Genomic DNA, 27,991 nt, shown 5'->3' with positions numbered 1-27,991 from the left:
CCCTGGTTGATGAATCTAGTGAGTAAACACGTTTCCTTTTGTCTCAAGAGACTCCTAAATGAACATCCTAATCCAACTTTTCTAAGATACTCTCTACTATTCTACTCTCTACGTATTTCTCTATGTAAATTGTTTTATACTATCATGGTAATCAAGACCCCATTTATCTGCAGCTTTGTTACATAATGTTTTACACTTAAACATAGAGTAAATGTAAATTCACCCTTAAATGATGGCGAGGGGACTTTATTACCACTTTTGCTGTGACCTGTGAGAGATTTCTGAGGTCTGTATTCTTTCTATAGCAGTTACTTTTATTAAGAAAAGAAAAGATGCCATTGGTCTAGATTGAGAAGTGCACTGGTTAAATTGTGCTTGCCAATTTATAGTAGGTAAAAGTAAATTAGTTTAGAAGGAAACTGGTGTTTGAAGGCCAGAAGTCTTTCTTCAAATTACATTCCTCTCTTTTGAAAGAGAGATGAGCCTGATGGTGCTCATAGTAAGTACCCTGAAATCTGAGGAGGTGTGGATCCCAACTAGAATATGCGGCTCAGGTCCAGCTGTTCCCTAGAATTATAGTTAAAATAAATCTAGTTGGGCTTTTGGGGAAAGAATATGCAAATTCGTATTCGCTAATTTAAAACCGACACCTGTTGTCCTGGGTTTCTATCACATGAGGTTAAAGTCTCATTTGGCTTTAGATGAGTCCAAACCTTCACAAGACAAAATAGTTTTGTAAGACTTCAGACTAAGGTGGCAGAACCCTTGTAAGAAAAGTTTAATTTCGTGATAGGGGATGTACATGAGAAGCTGATTTTGGAGACATGTCATTTGGAGCTAGAATCTTACCAGAACAGTTCACAAGACTTTTCAGCTGTTGAATCAAAACATAAACTTGAGTTATGATTTGGTTTTGAACTGTAAAGCATACCCTAAACCAACTGGGATCGGAATAGCGACTCCTGGAACCCTCTCTGTTAAAAATACTAAATATATTTGAAAACGGAGGGGTGAGGGAATGATTTGGCATGGTATGTTTTTAGTGTTCTCACTTTTACTTTTCAGCTTCACATTGTCTATCTTTGCCTTTTTTGCAGGGTTTGATGAGAATATTGAATCTCAGGGAGAGCTCATCCTTCAGGAATCCTTCCAAGTTTGGGACCCCAAAACTTTAATCCGAAAGGGTCGTGAGAGGCATCTCTTCCTCTTTGAGATGTCCTTGGTCTTCAGTAAAGAGGTGAAGGACTCAAGTGGGAGGAGCAAATACATATACAAGAGCAAACTGTTTGTAAGTATGAGAAAACAACAGAAGATTGTTGTGTCCAAACAAATTAGAGTTCTTCTCCAAATGTAACCAAAAGTTATAAGCAGGTGTATTCAAATGACTTAGACATGACTTTGAAACATATATGAAACTTTAGCTTTCAGCATGCGCCCCCCCCCCCCCCCCCAAAAAAAAAAAATGCTTGAATTTGATAGTGTTGGATCATTGACCTTTTAAGGTAAGCAGTTAGGCTTACTATCTTGCCGTGCTTCTGTGAAGAGGTGTGTTGAAATGTTGAAGTTATTAGTCCTCATGAAACCTGTGGAGGTGACAGTGAATTTTAGGTTAGTTCAGTCCATAACAGTTTTGTATGTATCCATTGTACAGGTGATTGTTATGTATGATGCATTTTTATAAGACTAAATGAGTTTTTAAAAAAAGGATTGGCCTGACACAGAATTATTCGAAGTAGTATTTATAACTGCTAACCATTGCAATTACATTAGCACCCAGATCTCCTGATCAGCTCTACAAAGATAAAAGAAGAGTCTACCTGTCCTGAAGCGCTTGCAGTGGGCTTTGTAGAACACACAACTCTGTAGTAACAGCTTCAGTGCATGTTCTGTTCTTACAGGGCCTATTGAACCCTGCCTGCAAACAAATATTTTATTGGCTCCAGATAGTTCTGTTTATGGTCTATTGGAAAGATGTAAACATAAATCACTGTTTTAATGTCTAAAAATGCCCTTATCATACGCTTTGGCCAGATTTATAAAGGTTACAAAACTGAGACTGGGATTTTTAAACGGAACATAAGGTAGATAAGTAACTCACTTTCTTTGGCAACCCTAGTCTAAATCAATAATGCAGACCATGGTTCAAAAAGTAAGAAGTATTCTTTCAGTTCCTACCCTATCTACGCCACACTCCTATCAGCCCCACTCACCTGCTAATCATTCCCTCTGGAAAAGACTTGGAGAATAACTACAACATGTCCTAAACATCAGCTTTGAAGTGAGGCTGGTAACAAATGCCCTCATTGAGCACAGCCTACTTTGTTTCCCACGGGAAGCTGACACCGGGAAATCATAAGTTTGAGCACCTCAGGTGATCTCAGCTGCTAAGGCTTTATCTGGGAGTAAGAGCCACATGTAGGACAAGTACTAAAAAATAAACTCTGTCTCTTGCAAGGTTGTCATTTCAGTTCCCAGCTTCTATTAGTAGCTTTCAGAGCCAGAGTGGTTGCTTCCTTACACGTACCAAAAACTGTCACTGTGCCTCAGTTGTGACCTACCAAAAACAAAAAAAGCTCACCCCTGCTATCCTTGTCTTCAGAACATCCTGAGGGCACAGCCTGCCAGTCATCGCAATCTGTAGGACCTCTATTGAGACAACCAAACTCTTTCTTTTGTGATCTAAACTGTGGTTTGATTTGAAGTTTTTAGGGATGAGAAGCTGGTGTATTAACCCATTGAACCACATAAAGTCAACTTCTGACCCACTTAAATGTCAGTAATGAAATGTTAGGGAACAAAATGGGATTCGTCATTAGTGCTAACGTCTAAAACAATCCCAGAGCTCTGCTTCCTGCCCAGTGTTGGTGTTCTCATGTTGCTCTGTGCCGAGTAAAGAGCGTAAGCTGGAGTCCGTGTTGCTGTACAGCAATCCTGCCCAATATCGGATATAGAACGCATCAAGTAAATTTAAAAAAAAAAACAAAAAAAACTTCAAGATCTAACTGGAGGAACAGATTGAAAATGTAATAAGAGTTTGGAGTCAGAGAACAGGGTTGTATGATAGAGCTCCAAGTCCTACAACAACTTCTGCTTGTTTTGATCTTAAAAGCCATACATATAAATAGTGTTCTGTCAGCTTCCCTGTGAAATGTCAGCACTTTCTGTGTGAAATTAACTATCTTGTACATGTCAAAGAAACAGATGTGTTAAGAGTTTATACCTGGACGCATGGGTGCGGCTGCCAGATTTTTCACACTTGCTAGGAATAGACAGTGTATTGCAGAGGCGGGCAAACTTTTTGGCCTGAGGGCCGCATCGGGTTTCGTAAATTGTATGGAGGACCAGTTGGGGAGGGGGTCGTGGCCAGCCCCCACCTTCTATCGCCCCCCCCCCCAACTCCTGCCCCGTCCAACCCCCCTGTTTCCTGACGGCCCTTCTGGGACCCTGCTCCACCCACATACTCCCGCTCTCTGTCCCCTGACTGCCTCCAGACTCCCACCGTCCCATCCAGCCCCTCCTCTCATTCCTAACGGCACCCCCGGGACCCCTGCCCCATCCAACCACCCCTTCTCCCTGTCCCCTGCCTGCCCCTGGAATCCCTGCCCCTGACTGCCCCCTGCCGCCCCATCCAACCCCCCATCTTTCCTACTGCCCCCCCGGAACCCCTGTCCCCATTCAACCCTCTATTCCCCCCCCCGACCACCCCGACCCCTATCCACACTCCTGCCCCCTGACCACCAACCCCCCCTGCTCCTTGCCCCCTTACCGCGCTGCCTGGAGCACCAGTGGCTGGCGGCACTACAGCCATGCTTCCGGGCTCAAGCCAGGCCACGCCGCCGCCACCACACAGCACAGAGACCAGGTCAGGTCGGGCTCTGCAGCTGTGCTGGCCCAGAAGCTCACAGCCCCACCGCCCAGAGCATTGCGCTGGTGGCGGAGCGAGCAAGTTGAGGCTGCGGGGGTGGGGGGACAGCAGGGGAGGGGCCTGGGGCTAGCCTCCCAAGCCAGGAGCTCAGGGGACGGGCAGGACGGTCCCACGGGCCGGATGTGGCCCGCGGGCCGTAGTTTTCCCACCTCTGGTGTATTGTCTTCCTGCTGTGCAATCCCACATCATAACCCATTTGGCCTTTGCCATTATTAACCTATGAGAGGGAAACATTTCTGTGTGCTTATGGAAATGTTAATCTTAAAGGCAGAACTAGGATTAGGGTTTATGGAAAATTTTCTGTTTACATTGGTTTTGTCAAAAACCTCAGTGTTCTGTGGAAAACTTTTCACACCGTGTTTCCTTTCCATGGAAAATGTTGAATTTTCATAGAAAAATAAAAAAAATTTCTGCTGAAAGCTGATTATTTTCTATTTCCGATATTTAGACAGAAAGTTGATATTTTCCCTGGAAATTTTTGACAAAAATCTTTTTTTGTTTTTGTTGTAATTTTCCATGGCGGCATTTTCTAACCAGATCTAATGAGGATATCGTCAAGATAATACTCTGGGGATTAAGTTGAAGAAAGAGAGCAAACCCACTACCCTCACCCCCCAGTAATACAACAGTACATTGCTTGTCTCAAAATCAGAGGATTGATTACTTAATTACTATATGTAACTCAACAAAAAGTGAAATTAAAGGAATGCCACCACCTGAAAAACATGCAACTGTTTTTTATCCAGTATTGTGACAAGTAGTAACTGAATTACTGTCAAACAACTGAAAGGGGTTGGAGGAAAAAAATATAGTTTCCTTTTGTTTCAGTTTCACATGGTACACCTTACAGCACTTTATGAATAAGCAGTTTCTTGGAGTAGATGGAGGAGAGACATTAATTTAAAAATATAGAAAAATGTTATTTGTAAATTTATAAAAATTGGCAGGACTTCAAGTGCAGTACCTGAAACTACAGTCCTTCTAAATTATTTTTTAAAACTTGACTAGAATTCAAGTTGTTGTCTTAATAACTAAAACTTATACTGAGAACTTGCTGCTGAATATAAATTATTCCATTTCTTGTCTTAGTTTGAGACAAGCAGTGGACTTCTGTATTACTAGGGTTTATAGTTCTTTTCTTCAAATAGTCTATTTCATGTTTATATTTCTGACAGTACCCTGTATAAATTATCTGATTTCTTTCTAATATTTCTATCCTCTGAGCAGTAGATGAGGATGGGGCTTTTCAACACCAATGTCCCTATGGCACCCAGAGGATTGCTTTTCCAAGTATCACTTATACTAATGACAGGTTTCAGAGTAGCAGCCGTGTTAGTCTGTATCCGCAAAAAGAACAGGAGTACTTGTGGCACCATAGAGACTAACAAATTTGTTAGTCTCTATGGTGCCACAAGTACTCCTGTTCTTTTTACTTATACTAATGACTTTTTAAAGTTCACTTAAAAATACTTTTCTGATATTTTTTAATTGTGATGTTACTTGTTAATATACCCTTCAGTGTTTGCACTGCACAGCATGTTGGCACATGCAAAGATTGTTCCTAGATCAATGAAATATATTTTATACTTTGTTTGAAATAAAAGTGCTTTACAAACATTAAACACCCTTATGAGGTAAATAAGACCAAGTTTACAGATGTGAATGACAAAGCAGTGAGTCTGACTGATTTGACCAAGGCCACAAAAGCAAGTAGTGTTGAAATGCTACTAGAAAAAAATAGTGCCTCCCATGCTCCGGCTATCCAGTGTACGCTACAGTCATTGTGTGTGTGTGTGTGTGTGTGTGTGTGTGTGTGTGTGTGTGTGTGTGTGTGGGAAGATAGTTTCCATTATGCATGTAACAATTTACTTTGTTACTTACACTTAAGTCATAACCCTACATAACAATTCTGAACCCTCACCTTTGACATTTAAAGAGTCAGGCATCTTGCAGTTTGATTTGTATTTCCTAATTTATTTGCTAGTCCCCTTGGATTAAATCTTTTTTTGTATTGCTAAAGGAGAAACTAATTGACATTTTAGATCATACTCCAATTGGAAAGAAAAAACATGTTATTGGATGTTCAGTGAACAGGAACTGAGGGGTTGGGGCGGCATCGCCTCATGTATCCGGGGAGGGGCCACAGCCATGAGGCATGAATGCCACCCCTCTACAGAAACTGCTAGGCAAAAATCTCCGGCTCCGGTGTGTGCGCACACCTACTTGGAATACACATCTGCATCACACCTTGAAGAACCACAGTTACTTGGAAATGAACTTGGCGGTTACTTACTGTAAGTAACCTCCAAGGTCATGCAATTTCTGAATCACTTCCATTATTGCAGAGGGAAGGAAACACATTAGAAGTGATTTCTTAGGTAGAAAAGAGATTAGAATTTTAAACATAAAGAAAAAACTTCCTCTTGTTAATCCATGATTTCCAGGCAAGAATATTATCCCTTACCTGCTGTAATAATTGCCATTATCTCTAACTGAAATAAGTGAGGACAGCAGCTGCTTGACTTCTAGCCTGAGAAACTGACACTTTGAATAGAGTAATGAGGATTTGGGTGAAAAATCAGAACATTGAATTTCTGACATGTTATTTGGTGGTGTAACCACATATTTATTACGTTGTATACCAATGTTGGAAGCAGTTTGCTGAAAATTGTTTTATTTCTAAGCAAAAAAGCCAACAGATGGGGTTCTCAAAAATGCCAAAGTGGAAAGGAACTTTTGAATGCGCAGAGTGACTTAGGAGTATATGTTCAGCTTAGTGGAATAGTTGTCTTTCTGTGGATACTGTGCAAAAATTATCATAGAGTCCTAACCAATTTTTCTCACTTCCAGACTTCAGAGCTGGGTGTCACAGAGCACGTAGAAGGAGATCCTTGCAAATTTGCACTGTGGGTAGGAAGGACACCAACTTCTGACAACAAAATTGTGCTTAAGGTAATTTTTCAGGGAGGCATTTATGCTTCCTATATCAGTTGTTTGATTGTAGATCTTTATACATTACTGTTTAAAACAAACAAAAAATAACCTCTGTGAAATGGATTGCCTATGGATGGACAGCCTCTTGTGCCAAGTAAACTTACCTTAACCTTAATTAGGGGTGGTGTATATTAAATCTTAATGGTCCTTTAGATACTGGGAGAGTCTGTGCAGCCCACCAAGGAATAAGCAATCTTGTTCTCTCCTGTAAATTTGAGAAGAGTGGAAAGCTGTTTAATTTGTTTACTTTGCTTTCCTGTTGGGATTTAAATCCTCTTGCTTGAGATTTTAAGCCAGCCCCTAACTGATGGAGTCAGGAAGAAATAAACCCATGGACAGGCTATTCCATAACTATCAGTTATAGGGTTTGTTGTGCTTTGTATCTGTTACTGCTTGCTGATGGACAGTGTGCTCTACTAGATAGATAACTAATCCAATCTAATGTAGCAATTCCCATGTTTGGGTAATATTATCCTAACTAGGCTAATCTTGTGCACGATGAGCAACATGGAAGACGTGACTCCTACTGTAGCCTGCTAGTAAAGGAAAGATGTGAAATGCTGCGAAAGAAGTGTTAAACAATGTTTAAGCCTGATCTGCCTAAAGCCGAGTAGTGTTGTGTGTGAATGGGTGAACACTGGGGAAAGCAGCCTCTATTATTTATCCTGCATCTCTGAGAGGTGCCAGTACTACAAGAGAACTGAGCAACATTTCAGAGGGGGAATAGCGAAGAGGACTTCAGCAGATAGCAGAGCTGTAAGTGCTAGTCATAATGCCCAGGTCCCATGAGACGTGTCCTCCCACCAGACAGAAGTCTGATAAACATGAGCAGGAGTCATTGTGATAGTGCTGAAGACCATTCTTGGATTAAACCAGAGACAGAGGTGCTATGACAAGCCTTTTGAGAACCGGGCTGTGAGCTCTAAACTGAAAGAACAGCCAGTAAATTGTGAATCTAGGGAGCATCAGAAAGCAAGGCCTGCAGCAGAGTGAGTCTCTAGGCAACCTAATCAACACAGCTGGCCTGTAGTAAGCTGCCTGATTGGCTACACAACCTGATTGGTGGGAAGAGTCAGCAGACTGGCTCTTAAACCCAGCATCAGCAGTTTAGCGGCTGCTCAAAACATTTGTCCACAGCTGCAATAGACTGTGCCTGCTTGTTCCCAGCCCTGCTCCTGCCTTGGCCCCAGCCTTGCCCTTGCTTTGCCTCATTCCAGGTAACCTGGTCTTACCCACAGCTCCGCTTCCTCATTTTGGACTCCACATGCCAGAGCCATGGGTCAGAGCTGGCCTTTGACTCTGGTTCTGACTCTGGGCTCCAATTCCTGGCGTCTGACTTCTGCTCTAACCACTGGGCATGACTACCACTGTCCCAGTCACATGACAGTTTGAGCAACCCCAACCCCAACAATAAGAGAACTAGAGCTGATACGGTGAACATGGATTCTACAAAGGCCAATATCTCTCTGACAGAGATACCTGGGAGCCCTTCAGATTTTGCAAACCCAGGTTGCCTCCCTGCAAGTGCAAAATATGGTTCTGCAAGCTCATGCCATGCTGCCATCAGCTCTGACCCCTGCTCCCTGCAAGCCCAAGCTTCCTCTCACCTGGCAAGTTCAACGGTGATTGCAACAAATTTCCTGGGTTCTTATATCACTGTTGGCTCCTGTTTCAACTACATCCACAGTTGTACCCCACTGATCAAGCCCGAGAGGGATTGATATCCGCCTCCTTACTGGGAAGGCCCTGTCTCGGGCGTCTCCACTCCTGGAAGAATCAAGCCCATTCTAGGGCTGTTTGAAGACTTTATTTGAGGTCTTTGATGACCTGAGTCATGAGTATGTGGCCGAAGCCGCACTTCAGGGATTGTGGCAGGGATGCCAGGTTGTTGCTAAATATACAACGGAGTTCCAACACTTGGTAGTAGACACTGAGTGGAACAAGGCACCACCACCAACTCTGGCTGAGTTGGGGCCTGAGATCAGACTCTGTTGACTGGAGGGAAATCTTTCACGTTTCACAAAATAGAAATATTCATATGGGTAGGAAAAATACTCTTTTGGAGAGTGGGGCTGGGAATAGCTAACGATCAGAATATTGGGTACATTTGGCCCTCAGAGGTCTCAAATCCAGGAGTAGGACAAAGTAGCAGATAGTAGCACTGTATAAAGTAATACAGTAACTCCTCACTAAGCGTCGTCCTGGTTAACGTTGTTTTGTTGCTATGTCGCTGCTCTATTAGAGAACATGCTCGTTTAAAGTTGCACAGTGCTCCCTTGTAACGATGTTTGACAGCCACTTGCTTGTCCACTGCTTGCAGGAAGAGCAGCCCGTTGGAGCTAGCTGGTGGGGGCTTGGAACCAGGGTGGCCCGGCAGCCTCCCTGTCAGCTCCTTGCTCCCCTAAGTTCCCTGTGCAGCAGCCGCCCAGCAGGCTATCAATTGCTGGCAGTTCAGGTGTCCCTCCCCCCACTGCCATGTGCTGTCCCTGCCCTCTGCCTTGGAGCTGCTCCCCGGAGCCTCCTGCTTGCTGTGCGGAAGAGGGAAGGGAGATGGTGCTAATGTCAGGGTGTTTCCTTCCCGCTGCTTCTGACCCCCCGCTCCTGTACCCCATTTCCACAGAGTTGGGGGGGGGGCACAACAGGGCTCAGGACGGAGGGAGCTCGCTGCCAGCAGCTGCTGTCTCAACCTGCTCATCTACTTAAAAAGGCAATGTACTTAGAGTGGGGTCAGTGTAGTTAAAGGGGCAATGTGCATCACTCACACACACACACACACACACACACACACACACACACACACACACACACACTTTAGAAAGTGGAGGGAATGGTGCACTCCAATGGGGATACCGTGGGTTCATCATCACATTCAGTTTCTGCGGGGGATGTTTGCAGCTACTGCCATGTGTCTGTTGTGTCTCCTCCCTCCATTTGTGGCGTGTGAGGCTACATTAACAACAATGCCTTAATCCTTGAGGGCTCAGCCAAGTGCTAGTTCATCATTTGGCAGCAAGGTATTCCCTGGGAAATATCCCATCCTCTTCCACCCTCTGACTTCACCACCTCAACCAAGCTTCACAATCATCATTGCTGTGTACTGTATTACACTGTTTATTTAAACCTTATAGTGTGTGTGTAACATCTTTTTGTCTGGCGAAAACAATTTCCCTGTAACCTAACCTCTCCACCCCCCATTTAGATTAATTCTTATGGGGAAATTGGATTCACTTAACATCATGTTGCTTAGGGTAGCATTTTTCAGGAGGAGTTACTGTAACCAATTCAGAATTGCTATGAGCTGCCTTACTAGGGAGGGAGGCAAGAGTGCCTCAGAGTAAGGGGAGTCTGCCCCAGGCAGAGCAGGCTGGATGGGAAGAGAGTGACTGGCGGGAGTTCTTGTGTCTTCTGATGGAGATAAAATGTTGGTGGATGCAGCGGTTGCCAATTTAAAACAAAAAGTTATCAAATTTGCTGCTTAAATTTATTTTAAGTCAACAGGACAGTTACCCTATAGTGGAGTATCTGAGGGATTATTTGTATGGTAACAGCATATGGTGGCTATCACAGGAACTGCTGTGTTCTTAATCCATCCCTTGATTGGAGAAGAGGATTAAAACCCTTAATTATTAAATCCAAGTATGAAATGTTATATAGCAGGCACTTAATTTTAGTAATAAGGCATTGGCCTGGAAACCACACAAAAACTCACTCTTACTGTGTTTGGAGGGTGAGAAATCAGACAAGTCCAGAATGACTAGACTGACAACAAAAGGGTTTTGCTTTTTTTTTTTTTTTTTTTAAACAACTGCCACGTGGAAATTAATTAAAGAATCTATGTAAAAGTCTAGCACCATAAAAGCCCTTGGCACTAAATTGATATTAGAGCAGACAACTCAACATTTCCGTCCACCAGCTCTCTTCCGAACCTTTTTTGGCACAACTAGCAGCTACCCAGTCAGAGAGGCTGGTCTCCTGTATTTATATTTCAAGCACTTAACAACTTGTTTCTTGTTGTCTTTTTTTTTTTTTTTCTTTTTGAGGTAAAGATTTTAAAGGCTCAGCTACCTGCAACACCTTAAAAGTTTTTTACAGTTTTCTTTGGAAAATATTTTTATAATCTGATTAAAACTGTGTCTGATATTTTAAGACATCCTTGCCATTTTATTTTTCAGACACATTTGTTACTAGCCCCTGCCAAAAATTTTTTTCTTGTTCTGTACAAAGATGTCTCTGTAACCCTGAATTGTCGAAGTTGGAGCTTTGTAGCTCTTCTGATATTGTAGCTGCAAACGGAGCTACACTTCATGGAAAACTGTAAGGAAACAAATCTCCCTGTCTTCTATTTTTGAGGAGGGAGAGATTTTTTTGGTTTGCAGCTTTTTCCCCAACTGAAGTCCCATTTGTGAAACTTTATGTAATTTATATAATTAAATAAACAATTATGATGTATTAGAGGTTTATGATTCCGATGGGAGAGGAGGCAGGAGCTGTAGGCTAATGCTTGAAACTAAATTTTAGTAGGACCTCAGCCTTGTCTATAATTTTGTGTCTGAAATAAATTGCACTTGCAAACAGCTCAATTGAGATGTTAAGTGACCTTCTTTGTGGCCATAAATAGCGTTTGTACCCACAAAAAAAAGTGGCTGGATACCAAATACTATTTGTTGCACCACAAAAATGCAGGTGCTCAATTAGAGGCAGTTCTTGAGAATCTGGTCCTTAAACAATGACCCTGTTCTCATGCAAACATCAAGAAATGGAAAAAGTGTAGAGAAAACATAACACAGAAGCTTAAATATCTCAATAAAAGAGTTGGTTTTCTATGAAATGGCAGCATACATTAAAATGCAGTTAGACTTCACTGAGAATTTATTACTCAGTTACTAATTTGTAAGCTGCTATTACCGCACACGTCTTGCAATGTATTCATACAGAGGCTACAACACAATAGGGCCATGACCTTGGTTAGGGTTCCAGGGTGCTTCATTATGAAAACATATAGTAGGCAAAGCTGAAATGATTTATATTTTGATAAAACAGTATTGGCAATGAAAATAGTAGAATTTGAAAATGGGAACAGCTAGCTGGAATTTTCCATTAAAAATATTTTTGAAAATAAAGATGTGAAACCATACTTATGCCTTTTCCCCTGTGTGTATGTGTGGTTTACTATGAACACAGGCCTTCTTAACCATAATGGCCCATTTGTTTGTTTGCATATTAAAGGCTTCCAGTATAGAGAATAAACAAGACTGGATCAAGCACATCCGGGAAGTGATACAAGAAAGAACCATTCATCTGAAAGGAGCATTGAAAGAGCCAATCCACATCCCCAAAACAGCTCCAACAACTAAGCAGAAAGGAAGGAGGTTAGAATTTGAATAACTTATTAAGAAGATGGGGATAATTTTTTAAGTGCCCCATCATGAAGGCCATATTTTAACTGCAATGATGGAATTTTCTGTAAGGAACACAGTGTTCTTAGTGCATTCAGTGACTTAAGCCAAGATAGGAGTCATCGTTGGCTAGTGTTATCTTCAAGTGTGGTCCTTGTAAATTAAGCTCCAGTTGACCACAGTGCTGTACATGTTCAAATCTCTGCTCTAAATGCTCCCTTGCATCTTTGTGTGGTGCTGTTCTAAAAGGATGTGTTGTTTGAAGTCAGTGTTATGTTCAGCAGCCTAGGAGGTGGGTATAGACCAGATGTACTCATTAAACGTTTACAGTACGTGTTTTTTACTCAAGTTCCTTGTTTGTTTAAACCAGACTTCACACTTGGCAGTTTTGGTGAAATGGCTACCGGGGGGGGGAGTTGGTCTCTTACCAAGGTTCCTTGTTGTTGGCTGCTGCTGTATTTTTATACAGCGTAAGTTGGACAAAGATAGTTAACTCAGTTCATTATATATTACAGTATAAAGCAAAGTAATTAAGCAAATGTTGGGGTGCAAGGCAGGTCATCAATTGCTTTGTCTTAGGCACCCACTGCTGTAATATCTGGATGCCTTCCATTAGGATTGCAGATAAGAGCTGGCAGCCTCTGAAACAGATGTGCTAACCAAATTCTGACAATTGGATTGTATGTTTGCAGAGATGGAGAGGACCTGGACAGTCAGGGAGATGGCAGCAGCCAGCCTGATACTATTTCAATTGCATCACGAACTTCCCAGAATACACTAGACAGTGATAAGGTAAGAGACATGAAGTAATATTCCATTTATTTTTTATTTTTATGTTTTTAGCAAATGGCATACAGTTTAGACTGAGGTATCACCAGCTGTGTGTAGTTTCCCCTGAAGCATACTTCTGACAGTCTTCCTTCCCCCAGATTGGCTACATGCAATCAAGAATATGCATTTTAGTCCCTTGACAATGGGTTATTCTGGTTTAACACCATAGCCTTTAGGCAAGGCTTTCATTTATCCTAACTTATACTATTCCTTTCCTCCATCCCAGAGTCATTTATAACTTTAACCCAAGGATGTATGATGGTGAAGATAAAGAGGGGACCTTTGTTGTATGTATATTTAAAATCAGATTAACCTTCAAAGTTGTCCCTAATCTCTCTGAATCTTTCTGAAAATATACCTTGTGCCATTTGTGACAGCTAGGCAATACTGGCTATTGTGTCAAATAGGAATATCAATGTTGAAAGGGCACTGTCTACCAACAGCTCATATCAGCACAGAAAAATATTTTATAAAATGTGAAGGTTTCCAACTGTCTAAATGTCATTGAATAGGGTGGAGTGTATCTGAGCCAAGCAGAGGTGTGCAAATCATCAATGACATCATAGGACAGCTAGGTGAGAGGGCTTTAAAAAGAGTGTTTAAAAAATTCTTTTCTCATAGAGTCCCCCTCCCCTCCCCCCTCCTCCCCACACAAAGACATGGGTTTCTATACTGATGCAACAGTTCAAGTTTACAGGCTACTGAGACTTTTTGCTAAATGAGGAAGAGAAGGAAGCAGGCAAGAGGTAAGTTCAGCTCCCTCAAAGATACTTAGGGCTGATATTTATTGAATCTGCTGGGGGAAAAAAATCTACTTTTTGACTAGCTGCAACTGTGCCAGCAATTGGTAGTCATTGGTTGTAGAGTTCATAGATCTTGGTGTCTACCTGAGCTCTAACACTGTTAGCCAGAAGCCTGCTACGTATTTTCAAGTAAGAAGAGGGAGGGGGAAATGTCTCAACAGCTTTTGTTTGTGATATTTTCCTCTTTCGTTTGGATAAAATCCACGTTCTAATTTGAGCAGAAGCTGGATCTCATGTGTCTACCTATACATCATTTACAAAACTGTACTGTATATACTAGGGTTCAGATATAGATATGTACGGAGGAAGAGGACTAATGCATGGTATAGTCTTCAAACATAATCTTTCCTTCTCTATGTTGGTTAGAGAAATGGCTAACTGTGTTTAGAAGCACTTCTACCTTATAAGCTTTTCTGCACGAGTGTAATCTAGGATTTAGTGAGTATTGGTGTAAGTGAACTCCTGGAGCTATAGGATATAATGTTTAGCAATCCCCCCCTATGCTCGAGTTTATAATGCCTGTTAAGTGGATTGTTAGTAAGAAGTTTCTCCACAGATGTTATAGGGTGGAAGGCAATCAACATGTTAAGGAAAATCCTGAGGGACGTTCGTTCAGCCAAGCCTCTTAATAATTCTCACATGATGCATGAAGTATTGCTGTGAAATGAGACTACAGATAAGCCACCCAATTTTCTAGGGAATACTACATCATAAATAACAAAAGAGGGCGTTTGGATATGCTGGGAATGGATTGCATCACCTTTTTATTGTCCAGCATATGCTTCACGTCAGCCATTGTTCATATTTGTTCCTCTCTCAGCCAGACACTGGGAAAGCAGAGACAGCATGGCATCTGGGTTTGGTGGGTTAACACAGTAGAACCTCGTTAATTCATATTGCTGACTAGGAGTCCAACTGCAAATGACTTGCTTATATAACTTATTGAATACACAAAGAAAAAGGACAAAAATAAGGCGCTTTAATTTACTTTGACAGTTGTTGAGTTTTTGTATTTGCACTGAAAATGTTGTCTGGTATAATAGGTTAAAAAGAAAAAAATCTTAACAAGATAGTTCACTCCAGTATGCTGATATTAAACCATTGCTAAAAATTGCAAAGGTTGCCTTTTTTTGTGCAGATTTTCAAGTGTAGGGATTAGCCAAATGCAGAGTAGAAATGTTAATCAAAACTACCTCTGGATAAAGAAAAAGACCTGCAAACTGGCAATCCAAAATCTATTTTTTTTTTAAATAATTTTAATATGAGGCATAGTGAAAGGACATGAGGCCAGTGAAGTCTGTGAGGAATATGAATCATAAGTAATACATATATTTCATTTAATGGGTTTGTAACTCGCTAGTTACAGTCCACTTGGGGCTGAAACTTGGCACATAATTTCTCAGCCTAAAAACTTTTTTTTTTTTTTGAATGTTTAAATCACTTACACAATGAGGTAGTAAAAAGGAGGGTGGAGAGCTGAGACTTTAGGTACTTTTAATACAGTTCAGCCAAAAAGCTGCTTATTTATAAATTGTAAATTTACAGACAGTTTAGACTAGGGTTATTTTCATTAAATTAGAAACCAATTACTTAAAAGTATCAACATGTAAAACACATTTTACCTAATTTAAAATAGTCATAATCAGGTGGTGAAACTACTCCGTGTTATATAGTGTGGAAGTAGAGCAAGGCCTGACAGGGATTGGAAGGGGATTTCAATACAAACAGTCTGGTTACATAATTTTATTTATGTGTTCTTCTTAAATCACATCACACCAAAAACCACATGGCAAATGCTCCCATGCTGCTCAACAGGTGACTAAAACCACTCATTTTGTCCAGTTGTATTTGTATGCAATTCATTTCTTTTATACATTCTGAGTAGAACAAATAAGCTGTCACACAGTTTGAATATGAACGGTGTCAATTAAACTGGTGGTAACCGCAATGGAATCCAATGAACTGCTCACCAGAAAGCAAGGATTTGTTTCATTTTTGCTAGATCGCAGCATAGGGTAAACTAGAAATCGTTGTAACCTGCAGACGATTAGGAAGCATCCAAGCTAGCCTTTACAGATGTGTTTACTTGGAATTGTTTGGCCATAACTTAACTCTGAGGTTCAAAAAAAAAAACAAGCACCATAGTGGCTTAACTCTGGAAACCTGATGGCCTGAGGAAGCCCCACCCCAGCAAGAGGCTCTGGTGGGGCTGGAGAAGGGAGGGGCCAGGCCTCTGTTACCACTCTATCAGGTCCTCTATCGAGTTGTGTGGGGGCTGAGTTCTCCCTCTGATCTGTCAGTGTGATGGTCTGGAGCAGAGAGGACCCCTGCCAGCTGAAACGGATGGCTTTAGGTTCTCGTTAAGCTTAGCTGATGGCTATTGTGGATGGCCTTTATTGCTATCACACCAAGCATGGGTAGAGGCACTGTGGTTTCTGTTTAAGTGTGGGCCTAGGACCCCGTATTGCCTTAATATGCCTGTAAAAAGTGCCTTGGTGTTCGTAATAAAAAGCTTCTGCGCTGAAGAGAAAACATGTTGCTTGTTTGATTCTGCCTCTGCTGGCTCTTGGTCGTTAAGCTACACACCGTCACTTCCCGAACTTGTTTGACAGGGATTGAACAATCCTTATCTAAACCAAACATTTTGTTTTACATACCTAGCTGTTCTCCATTTCTTCTGCAGACTGTCTGTATTACTTTGAAATTGCTGGCCCAGAGCATCTCTATTTTCCCCTCCCTTCCCCATAAAAAGATCTTTTAGGGAGAGGGTCTGAGGAAGGGTAGCTACATGAGCTTGGCACAAATTAAGAGGATAAGAGAGAAGGACATGGCAAATTCCTGAATACATAGGCTTGGCCTACACTACAGAGGTAAGTTGACTTAATGCAGCTTATGTCAACCTAACTCTGTAAGCGTCTACAATAAAATGTAGCTACTACTGAAGTAACTCACTCACTCCACCGACTTAATAACTCCATCTCCGCGAGAGATGTAGCACTTAAGTCGACGTAGTTAGGTTGACGCAGTGTCAGTGTGGACCCTGCATTGCTTACATCGACTGTTGTTGCCTTTCAGAAACCATCCCACAATGTCCCAGGTACATCAGTGCAAGTGCTCCTGGTGAGGACACGCGTTGCCGACACAACAAGCGTAGTGTGGACATGTAAAACTGATTCAATCACTGCGGTGGCTATACATCAACATAACTTAGGTCAACTTAATATTAATCTGCCATGGGATAAAAGGGAACGTCCTTTCATGGATTGAGAACTGGTTAAAAGAGAGGGAACAAAGGGTAGGATTAAATGGTAAATTCTCAGAATGGAGAGGGGTAACTAGTGGTGTTCCCCAAGGGTCAGTCCTCGGACCAATCCTATTCAACTTATTCATAAATGATCTGGAGAAAGGGGTAAACAGTGAGGTGGCAAAGTTTGCAGATGATACTAAACTGCTCAAGATAGTTAAGTCCAAAGCAGACAGTGAAGAACTTCAAAAAGATCTCACAAAACTAAGTGATTGGGCAACAAAATGGCAAATGAAATTTAATGTGGATAAATGTAAAGTAATGCACATTGGAAAAAATAACCCCAACTATACATACAATATGATGGGGGCTAATTTAGCTACAACTAGTCAGGAAAAAGATCTTGGAGTCATCGTGGATAGTTCTCTGAAAATGTCCACGCAGTGTGCAGAGGCGGTCAAAAAAGCAAACAGGATGTTAGGAATTATTAAAAAGGGGATAGAGAATAAGACTGAGAATATATTATTGCCCTTATATAAATCGATGGTACGCCCTCATCTCGAATACTGCGTACAGATGTGGTCTCCTCATCTCAAAAAAGATATACTGGCACTAGAAAAGGTTCAGAAAAGGGCAACTAAAATGATTAAGGGTTTGGAACGGGTCCCATATGAGGAGAGATTAAAGAGGCTAGGACTCTTCAGCTTGGAAAAGAGGAGACTAAGGGGGGATATGATAGAGGTATATAAAATCATGAGTGATGTGGAGAAAGTGGATAAGGAAAAGTTATTTACTTAATCCCATAATACAAGAACTAGGGGTCATCAAATGAAATTAATAGGCAGCAGGTTTAAAACAAATAAAAGGAAGTTCTTCTTCACGCAGCGCACAGTCAACTTGTGGAACTCCTTACCTGACAAGGTTGTGAAGGCTAGGACTATAACAGCGTTTAAAAGAGAACTAGATAAATTCATGGTGGTTAAGTCCATTAATGGCTATTAGCCAGGACGGGTAAGGAATGGTGTCCCTAGCCTCTGTCTGTCAGAGGATGGAGATGGATGGCAGGAGAGAGATCACTTGATCATTGCCTGTTAGGTTCACTCCCTCTGGGGCACCTGGCATTGGCCACTGTCAGTAGACAGGATACTGGGCTAGATGGACTTTTGGTCTGACCTGGTATAGAATAGAATCATAGAATCATAGAATATCAGAGTTGGAAGGGACCTCAAGAGGTCATCTAGTCCAACCCCCTGCTCAAAGCAGGACCAATTCCCAGCTAAATCATCCCAGCCAGGGCTTTGTCAAGCCGGGCCTTAAAAACCTCCAAGGAAGGAGACTCCACCACCTCCCTAGGTAACGCATTCCAGTGTTTCACCACCCTCCTAGTGAAATAGTTTTTTCCTGATATCCAACCTGGACCTCCCCCACTGCAACTTGAGACCAGTATGGCCTTTCTTATGTTCTTACGTAGTGTAGACTTGACCATATGGAGTGAGCTGCAGTTGCATGCACAGACCTTGAGATCTGTCCAAAAGCCTTGTCTTTCCATACTTCTTCTAGGCAGGTCTCTTGGCGCAGTGCTGCCCACTCTTTTTGGGTTTCCATAATCATACACTTGAATGCTCACAGAGGATTTTAGAGCAATTTCTCCTTTTCCTGTAGCCTTGTTTTGCTAATATGATCTTTGGAAAGGTGTGTGCAAGTGAGAATAACTTAAAATCGTATAAAAGACTTCAATCTTTATTCCCCCCCAGTCTGAGTACTTATGCTGGAATCTTAGGCCATGCTTACACTAGGGAAATCTGTTGGTAGCATAAGAAAAAATAGTTGTAGGAACAATTTAGTACATCCATACTACCCAGCCCGAATTGGTGCCTTTCTTCCCCATTAGGGCTGCGTTGGCACCAGCTAGCCTCTAGTGGTTCCTGTATTTAGCAAACTCCTCAGTCCCCCAACTGAGTGCTTTGTTTCCCCTTGCCCCTTCAATAATGTCTCCCGACAACCCAGTATCTAGTTTGCCTCCCACTCCGCAGCTCCTCAACTGATGATCTGCTTGTTGATACAGGAAAAAAGACAGCAATAATTGGCCGTTCTTCCCTTCCTGCAGTATCTTCATCCCAGCTCAGTAATGCCCCCGGTTCTCCTAGCTGCCCTTCTCCTGAGGAAAACTGCATTCCTGAGGACAGCTACCAGAGCACGGGCATTACTGAGGGCAGGGGTCAGCATACATGAGGGGAATATAGCCAGGGGAAGGGGGATGATTGTAGTTGAGAGGAAGAGAGGGCATTGTTTGGGTGAGCAGAAGTTGGTCTCCACATGTGATCCACACCTGGATGACTGAAGAGCTGCAGAGCAGGAACTAGTGCAAGGGCCAGAAGGGGGCTCTCAGCTGGCTAACTACTTTAGGTATCAAGGTAACTTCAATTTGTATCTCCCTAGCAATAAATTTGTAGGGCAGGTGGGAGGTGCATTTGAGTTGAATAAGGGTATGGTAACCAATTACTCTCTCAAATGTAGACAAGTCGTTAGTGGCTGAAATGAAAGTTAGAACAGAGTTTTGGTAGCACCCTGAAAATATCTTTTAGCATTTACCAGGCTTGGAAGTTTAGATGATGTAAATCTCCCAAGTTCCTTCATCTGGTCCTAATGCAGAGGAAATTAAGTGTAGGCATGAGAGTATATTGTGCAATGGTATGTCAGAACTTTTCATGCTTATGGTGACTGAGTTGGCAGTGATATTAAATGCTATTTCAAACAATCATATGGAAAATGGAAGGGGTAGGTGAGGGTTTGGGTGGGGCAGGGTGGGAAGAGAGTCAATGTAGAGTGCTAGGATTACAGTTAGTTATACTGGCTACATTGGCTACGTTCAGTAAAAATCTTGACTTCTGTAATCCTTCTTTATCAAGCAATTTCTCTTTGCAGTCTGCTCCATGCAATCCACTCTGTGTGAAACTAGCTTTAATCTACAATCATCTTTATATTTGTGTGCAGTTCTTGAAAGACGACAAAGTTTGAGGTAGCAGGAGAGTTCCAGAAGTACTTAGTGTATTAGTTAGCACAAGCAGGGGGGAAAGGGGCTTCCATTAGTGATGTTCAGTTTCCTTTTTTCCTGCTCAGAACTGGCAAAAGAGAACCTACAACTGATCTTCAAAAGATGAGTTTTTGTAACTTCCCGCTTTCCCCATGACTAGTTGAAAACAAAGATGATTGTCTACCCTACCAAACTGTAAATAGTCTGTTTTTGTACTGAGGATATTAAACCCAAACCAATTACATTCTATACAAGACCACTTATTTCCAAACCTAAACTTACCTTTTATGCTTTCTGCACTAAAAAGTTATTTTTTTATGAACTCTTAAATATGTAGAGTTAAGATGTTACATGAAGCAAGATGATATGGTCTAACTAGAACACGTGTAAGGTTCCTTTTAATAGGCATCTCATATTTGTGTCGGGTAGTGATTGTTTCCAGCATTGAAGGTCAAATGCATTCTTGATGCAACTGCACTGAATTCAGCAGATGTACATAAAGAGTGTATTTGGCCCATTTAATAAGATTTTTTTTCTACCAGAAAATATCCTTTTTAAAAAAAAAAAAAAAAAAAAAAGGCACAAAATGCGAATCGTGTATAACATTAAGATGTTAATATATCCCTTGGCAGGTTTGTTAATGAAAAGAACTTCCTTCCTCTTAAGATATGTGAGTTTGTCCGTGCCTAGTTTTCATTTCTCATCTTGCGTCTGTCTTTCCAGCAACTCCCATGTTTCAAACTTAGCCTCATCATTTATTTCATCAGGTCTTACTAATGCAGTTTACATAAGGGGTTTCTTGAGAGAAAAGGATGAATTTACGCAGAATATTTACAGTCCCTTGTGAAACTTAAACTGGGATTTAGGCGTTTTCGAAGTCCTAATGTCCTCATCAGTGTAAATCAGTCTCCACTTTCTGGCATGTCTTCTTTTCCTCTCTCATCCAGTCTAGAGATTCTTGCCAAAGCTGTACAACACCAGCTGCTTGAGCTGTGCTCTTTATCACAGACACCCTTTGTTCTCCAACTGTGTTTGAATGCTAAAGATGAATCTGCATTTATAAGGTGCATTAAGGATAATAAAGGGCAGAAACAATTTTAAAAGAAAAACATTGGCTAACAGTTAAGGTAGTGTGGGAGATATTAATGGGTGTTGTCTCAAATGTTGGACAGTTAAAAGTTGAAAGTATTTTCATATTCATAAAATTATATTTTCCATGGTGATGGCTAGTGTTTCCAGATGAGATGGGTAGAAGGAGTAGAATTTAGTTCCTGCTGTTATTGACCACAGTGGAAAAGAGACCACACTCAAACTTTCACCTACAGATGTTGTACAGAGCTGAGAACGTGGTATCAGCATTGGCATGTTGTAACCTGATGATATATCTTCACTGCAGTGAAACACCTGCAGCTGGCCTAAGTCAGCTGACTCGGGCTCGTGGGGCTCGGCCTGCAGGGCTAAAAAGTTGCAGTGTAGACTTTCGGACTTGGGCTGGAGCCCCAGCTCTGGGACCCCATGCGGGGGCCGGGAGGGGGGTCCCCAGAGCCCAGGCAAGTGTCTACCCTGAAATTTTATATCTCCATAGTTCAAGCTCCATGAGCCAGCACAGGCCAGCCACAGGTGTTTTATTGCAGTATATCCATACCCTTAGAGTCTAATGCACAGGTTGTGTTGTGGGCGTGAGTGTTGTTGAATACAGTAACTCCTCATTTAACATTGTAGTTGTGTTCCTGAAAAATGCGACTTTAAGTGAAACGATGTTAAGCAAATCCAATTTCCCCATAAGAATGAATGTAAATGGGGAGGTTAGGTTCCAGGGACATTTTTTGGGGGGAGCCATTACAATACAGTACTATAGTTGGGAGGTACCCCTGCCTTACCCCACACAGGCACACCCCACTGGCACTGCAGACAATGAGGCAGGCAAGGAGGCTGAAGGTGCTGTAGGCTAGGAGAAGCACATTGCGCAGCAGCAGCAGCTTCCCCTCCTCTGCAAGCACCAGGGGGAGGGGGCTCAACCCTCAGCCCGCCCACTCCCCCGCTTCCCCCAAGCTCCCACCCTTAACCCGTCTCTTCTCCCCCCACCTTCTCCCCCTTTACTCCGCATGCCGCATCCTCGCTCCTCCCCCTCCCTCCCCTGCCTCCTGCCTGCGGCAATCAGCTGGCTTGCAGTGTTCAGGAGAGAGGAGCGAGGACACGGCGCGCAGGCTCCCCCCTCCCTCCTGAACGCTGCAAGCCAGCTGATTGCCGCAGGCAGGAGGCCGGGGGAGGAGGGTGAAGGCGCTGATCCGCGGGGTCTGCCAGCGGGCGGGAGGCACTGGGGGTGGGTGGAGCCTGCCAGCTGTGGACAAAGCAGGAAGCCAAACAACATTATAGCAAAGCATTGCACGACTTTAAATGGAGCATGTTCTGTAATTGAGCAGGGACGTAAGATTGAAACAACGTTAATAGAAAGGACGTTAAGTGGGGAGTTACTGTAGTTAAGATGAAGGGGACAGCTAACCAATACTATTGTTTGTTGGTTCCCACATAGGTAATCCATATTATCTCTGTTTGTTATACTCTTCTGTCCTAAGACTCTCACCAGTTGAAATATTTAGGGAAAATGAAATCTATTGTTAGCTAACTTCCATTTAATTAAGGAACATCTGTATGAAAGCAGAAAGCTATAGGTATTCAGATCGGTTGTCTTGACAAGATGCATGGTTTCCAAAAGTGGTGAAACTTGTTACTGACCTATGGTTAGGGTAGTGGGGAAGAGGGAATGTGCTTTTCATGAGAAAAAGTTTGGAGCCTTGCATTTGACACCTTATGAAGTCAGACTCTGTGGACTTTTTCTCAGACCCCTTCAGGCATACACATGTTTTCAATTGTTTCAGACTTAGTTTGAAGAGGGCTATAACATAAATCAGTGCCAGAAACCAAGGGAAGGCTCTTGACTTTTTCCCCTTTGGCATGACTTTAGGTGGACTAAAAGCTAATATAATGCAAAGGAAGAGGGGGAAGGGTAGCAAGATATTTTTAATGAGTGAGAAGGTAGCATGTTTTGAAGCTGTGCACCTCATAACTTGAGAGCTGGGGCTGTCTTGAAAGATGAAGTAGAAGCTGTGTGATTAATTTCTAGCCAAAACCCGGGGGATGGGGGAGGGGTTGCAGGCTGCTGTACTTTCCTTAATTATGAGAAACATAAGGCTTTTCTTTCCCTCCCAAGAAAAATCACTCCACGCGCACATGCAACCAGGATTAGTTAACAAGATTGGCAGGCAGTGGTCATGGGAAAGCTCTGCAGTTCAGCAGGCTGTCTGTCAGGAGGTATGTCCTGTGGATGTGGCAGAGATTGGGAAGGAAGAATGGAATTAGTCTGTCTGTGGTGTCATGGGTTGCTTGGCAAAGACTTTTCAAATTCTTACTTGGTGACAGAGCATTATCATGGAGAAGAAAATTTCTATCTAGCCTTTCAGCCCAAGAAATTTGATTAAAACTCATTTATAAGTAATAATCCAGATGTGTATTTAGGCCTGTGTCTAAAGTACACAGGACTTACTGGTATCAGGATAAAAAGGAAATTTTAGTTGTAGCAAAATTAGGTAAGTGAAGTTAAAGATTATAAAATGTTTGTGTAATAACCTCTGCAGTTACATTTTCTAGGATAAGACCTGTAAGGGAATAGCTGTCTTTATTCATCTGAGTATAAACTGGAAGAAACATTCCCCCATGGTATTGCACAATTAGCCCCATGAAATATGGGGATTTTGTGTCTAAAATGTTTGATGTTTTCTACTATTGGAAGTTGCATACCAGATCAGATGAAACATTAATCTGTTCTGTTCTAGTAGATTGTGTTGTAACAATGGTACTCATACACCAGAAGAAAAAATAGCCCAGCTAGAACACTGCTGCTGTAATATTACTATTAGAAATTAAAATCAAGTTAAAGGTACTTAAGGAAGCTGTGGTGCAACTAGGGAACTTCAGTTTGTTTATCTACATGCTTTCAGTTAATCTCAAACAAGGTGAACCAGTAGAGCATAGTTAATCTGGATCAAAATAATTTTAATTAAGTGCTTAGAAAAAAACTAGTGAGGCATGCTGGCTTTTGCCAGCAACAGTTCACATGCATATCTGTATGAGTCTGAAGTTGGGTAGGGTTAGGAAGGAGAGAGTTAAAAATCTTGAAATACAGCTATTTTTTGGGTCTGTATCACAAAGGATCCTAAAATAGTTGGTTATCTCAAGAATTGGTGTGCAAGGATCCCTATACTTAAGATTAGGGTTACCATATTTAGTGCCTCCGAAAGGAGGACACTTTAAAGGGGCCCCAGCCCCGCCCCAACCCCGCCCCCTCCCCAAAGTCTCCGCCCCCTCCCCTGCTTCCCGCGAACATTTGAGTCGCGGGAAGCCTGAAGCAGGTAAGGTAAGGGGGGGGTGTGGGGGGAGGAGGCGCGGCCCACCCCCGGCACCGCAGGTCCCCAGCCTGTCCCCCGAGCCCCCGACCCGGCACCCGAGCCCCCGGTCCAGCACCCGCCCCCCCCCCCGAGCACCGCCGGCACCGCACCCGGCACCCGAGCCGCCGGCCGAGCCCCCGGCCCGGCCCGGCACCCGAGCCCCCGGCCTGGCACCCAGCCCGGCACCCGGCACCCGAGCCGCCGGCCGAGCCCCCCGGCCCGGCCCGGCACCGGGCCCCCCCGAGCACCGCCGGCACCTGGCCCAGCACCCGAGCCCCCGGCCCGGCCCGGCACCCGAGCCCCCGGCCCGGCACCCAGCCCCCCCGAGCACCGCCGGCCGAGCCCCCGGCCCAGCACCCGACCCGGCACCCGAGCCGCTGGCCGAGCCCCCCGGCCCGGCACCGGGCCCCCCCGAGCACCGCCGGCACCTGACGCGGCACCCGAGCCCCCGGCCGAGCCCCCGGCCCGGCACCCGGCCCCCCCGAGCACCGCCGGCCGAGCCCCCGGCCCAGCACCCGACCCGGCGCCCGGCCCCGGGCCCCCCCGAGCATCGCCGGCTGAGCCCCCGGCCCAGCACCGCCGGCCAGGCCCCCCGAGCCCCCGGCCCGGCACCGGGCCCCCCCGAGCACCGCCGGCGGAGCCCCCGAGCCCCCGGCCCGGCACCCGAACCCCCGGCCCGGCACCGGGCCCCCGAGCACCGCCGGCTGAGCCCCCCAGCCCCCGGCCCGGCACCCGAGCCGCCGACCGCATGTCCGATTTTCCCAGACATGTCTGGCTTTTTGGGATTTCCCCCCGGACGGGGATTTGGAGCCCAAAAAGCCGGACATGTCCGGGAAAATCCGGACGTATGGTAACCCTACTTAAGATATGTGAAAAGTCCATGGTAAAATTTTGACCCACCTATTCAGAGACTGGATTTGAGGTGTTTGATGACTGGAGAACCTGGAGGGAGGTGGTGAGCAGTTGCAGAAAACTGTTGAACTTCCTTTTCTCAGCCAGTTTGTCTTCCTCCCGCTCCCAGTTGCAATTCCTCTTCACTTCCATCGAGTCACTGGGCCTCATATTTAATGGTGGTGTCTTTGGCTTCCTGCCACCCCCAACCACCACACACCTGTAAACTGTGTCCTGGATAGCTGCTACCTCAGACCCCTGGGTTGAGGAGGAGGGCGATGAGAGGGCTGGCTGATGAACACATACACACACCCCATCACCACCACCATCTCCTGCTTTCGCAGAGGTTACCGATTAGAAGGGTTGTCTAAGGTGAGCCAAGAAAGGTCTTCACTTCTCTAAAACACTCCACATTGCAGTGGGAAGGTAAAATCCCTTCCTCTCTTGCTTTAGCTGTCTCTGCACTAAGCCCAGGACCAAATAATGCACAAAAAGACCTACTGTGATGGCTAACATACCTTTATGGGCTTTAGTTGTGTGTCTAGGTACTGTACTAAGACTTGCAGGGCTCCACCTGATCCTGGTTTCAGTGGGAGAAAAGAGTAGGTTTCCCTTGCTGTCTTGTGTGGAGTGGTGAGTCTGCTTTTTGTCTTCAGTTTTCTCAAGATACCCTTGGGAGAAAGCTACATCCAAATGTAAGCTTTCATTCACAGCTCTTGGAATCATTCCGCACAGTGAATCTGAAGTGAAGGAGAGATGGGGGTTTGCAGTAAATCTTCAAAACTGACAAAGTTTTTTTTAAAGCTAATACATTTTAATATGGTGCCATTAAAGAAAACCAACCAGAAAACATAGCCATATTGTAAATTTCAAAGACAAAAATATATCTTGTCAGAAATCCTAAATAAGCAGTGGTGTGTGTTTAAAAAACTACAGTGCAGCACCCATCCATTCCTTGTTTTCTCTCTTTCCACAGTTGTCAGGTGGCTGCGAGTTGACTGTGGTCATCCATGACTTCACAGCATGCAACAGCAATGAGCTGACAATCCGCCGTGGTCAGACAGTGGAGGTTCTAGAGAGGCCACATGACAAGCCCGACTGGTGTCTGGTACGAACCACAGATCGATCCCCTGCTGCAGAAGGGCTAGTTCCTTGTGGGTCGCTCTGCATTGCCCACTCTAGAAGCAGCATGGAGATGGAGGGTATCTTTAATCACAAAGGTAAGTGAGAATGCGTTTTACGTTCCAGTTGTTGGCCTCATTGCAGCACTTCATATTTTTTTAGTAAAAAATGCTGTGTAAGATAAGATTTTTTTTTTAAGGGTTTCATTCAGTGCCTTCGAATTTTTATCTATTCTTGGATAAGACTTATTGGATGTAGAAGTCTATGGGTAAAACTTGCATTCTGAGACTTCTGAGGACCCAGAGTGAAGCTGCTCAGCATCTTGCATGTGAAGTGGAGAAGCAATGGGATATTTGGAAGCCATTAAGACAAGTTATGTCCTATTAAAATAAACCGAGTTGGATGTTGTGCTGGAGCAAGCCTTGACACTGTGCCTCAGAAATTTAGAAGAAAAATTTTTTAAAGGAGAACAGGGTCTTGCTCTGCATGGAGAGAAAATTTAAGTTCAGCGGCTTAACTATGGTGACAATTTTTGCCACTCACAATACCAGTTAGCTATGTAGAATGCTAAGTTTTTCTTTCTCAGCATTTTAAAAATTGTACTATGAGACTTGGGAGATTAGGCTTATTTCTTTGTCTAGTTGTTCAGCTTTATAAGTAGCCTGTAAGGAGCCTAATCATTAGACTTCAGCCGCAGCTATTTTGGGTCCTGTTTAAATTTTTTTCTGCATAGTTGTTTGAAAAAACCTTTATATGTAAGGGCAGGATCTGATTTTCCAAATGAATGATATCCTTTTTAGGAAATCCAGGGCAGTAGGGGAGGCTGCCTGTAACTTTTTATTAATTTTATTGGGGCTTAGGAAAAGCAAGTTTTTTCAATGTGAATGAGATATTTCGCCCTCTAGAAAAGAGCGGGATTATCTTTATTTGGTGTATTCCTGGATAAGTGGGTGTGGTGTTTAATGTTCCAGTCCCCACAGGATTCTATTATATGTAGTATCAGTCTAGGAATGAATAGCTGTGTCTCTTGACTTCTTGATTGGGGGCAATTGATTTCATTCCCAAATTAGGCTGATACATAAAGTCTGTGCTCAGAAGCAAATGGGTTTATTGGAAAAGGCGGTTTGTCCTTTAAAAGAAGCCTTTTGAACCTCTTCATTTAGAATAGAGAATGAAATGTAAGTTATGAGTCAAAGTGCCTCATCACAGATGCAGTAAATAGCTAGGTAACTTCTACGTTGATCAGATTGTATTATAAGCAGTAGAACTGTTGAGAAATCAATTGGTGGGGAAAAAATTGTCTGTA

At 43.3% G+C, this 27,991-nt stretch overlaps 1 protein-coding gene across 3 annotated transcripts in view; it reads left to right on the top strand.

The window, feature by feature from the left end:
• Positions 1-27,991, top strand: part of TRIO (trio Rho guanine nucleotide exchange factor) — a 433,666-nt gene that overhangs the window by 306,673 nt on the left and 99,002 nt on the right. For all 3 annotated transcript variants that reach the window (XM_054017964.1, XM_054017965.1, XM_054017966.1), the window contains exons 30-34: positions 1,098-1,288; positions 6,776-6,877; positions 12,146-12,288; positions 13,008-13,107; positions 26,540-26,783. In XM_054017964.1, coding sequence (XP_053873939.1) covers positions 1,098-1,288; positions 6,776-6,877; positions 12,146-12,288; positions 13,008-13,107; positions 26,540-26,783 — 780 coding nt within the window. The remainder of the gene's footprint in view (positions 1-1,097; positions 1,289-6,775; positions 6,878-12,145; positions 12,289-13,007; positions 13,108-26,539; positions 26,784-27,991) is intronic.

Source organism: Malaclemys terrapin, chromosome 2 (genome assembly GCF_027887155.1).
Source record: "Malaclemys terrapin pileata isolate rMalTer1 chromosome 2, rMalTer1.hap1, whole genome shotgun sequence".
Classification (NCBI taxonomy): Eukaryota; Metazoa; Chordata; order Testudines; family Emydidae; genus Malaclemys; species Malaclemys terrapin.
The sequence above is the reverse complement of the archived record's forward strand: the minus strand, read 5'-3'. Positions and strand labels throughout refer to the sequence as shown.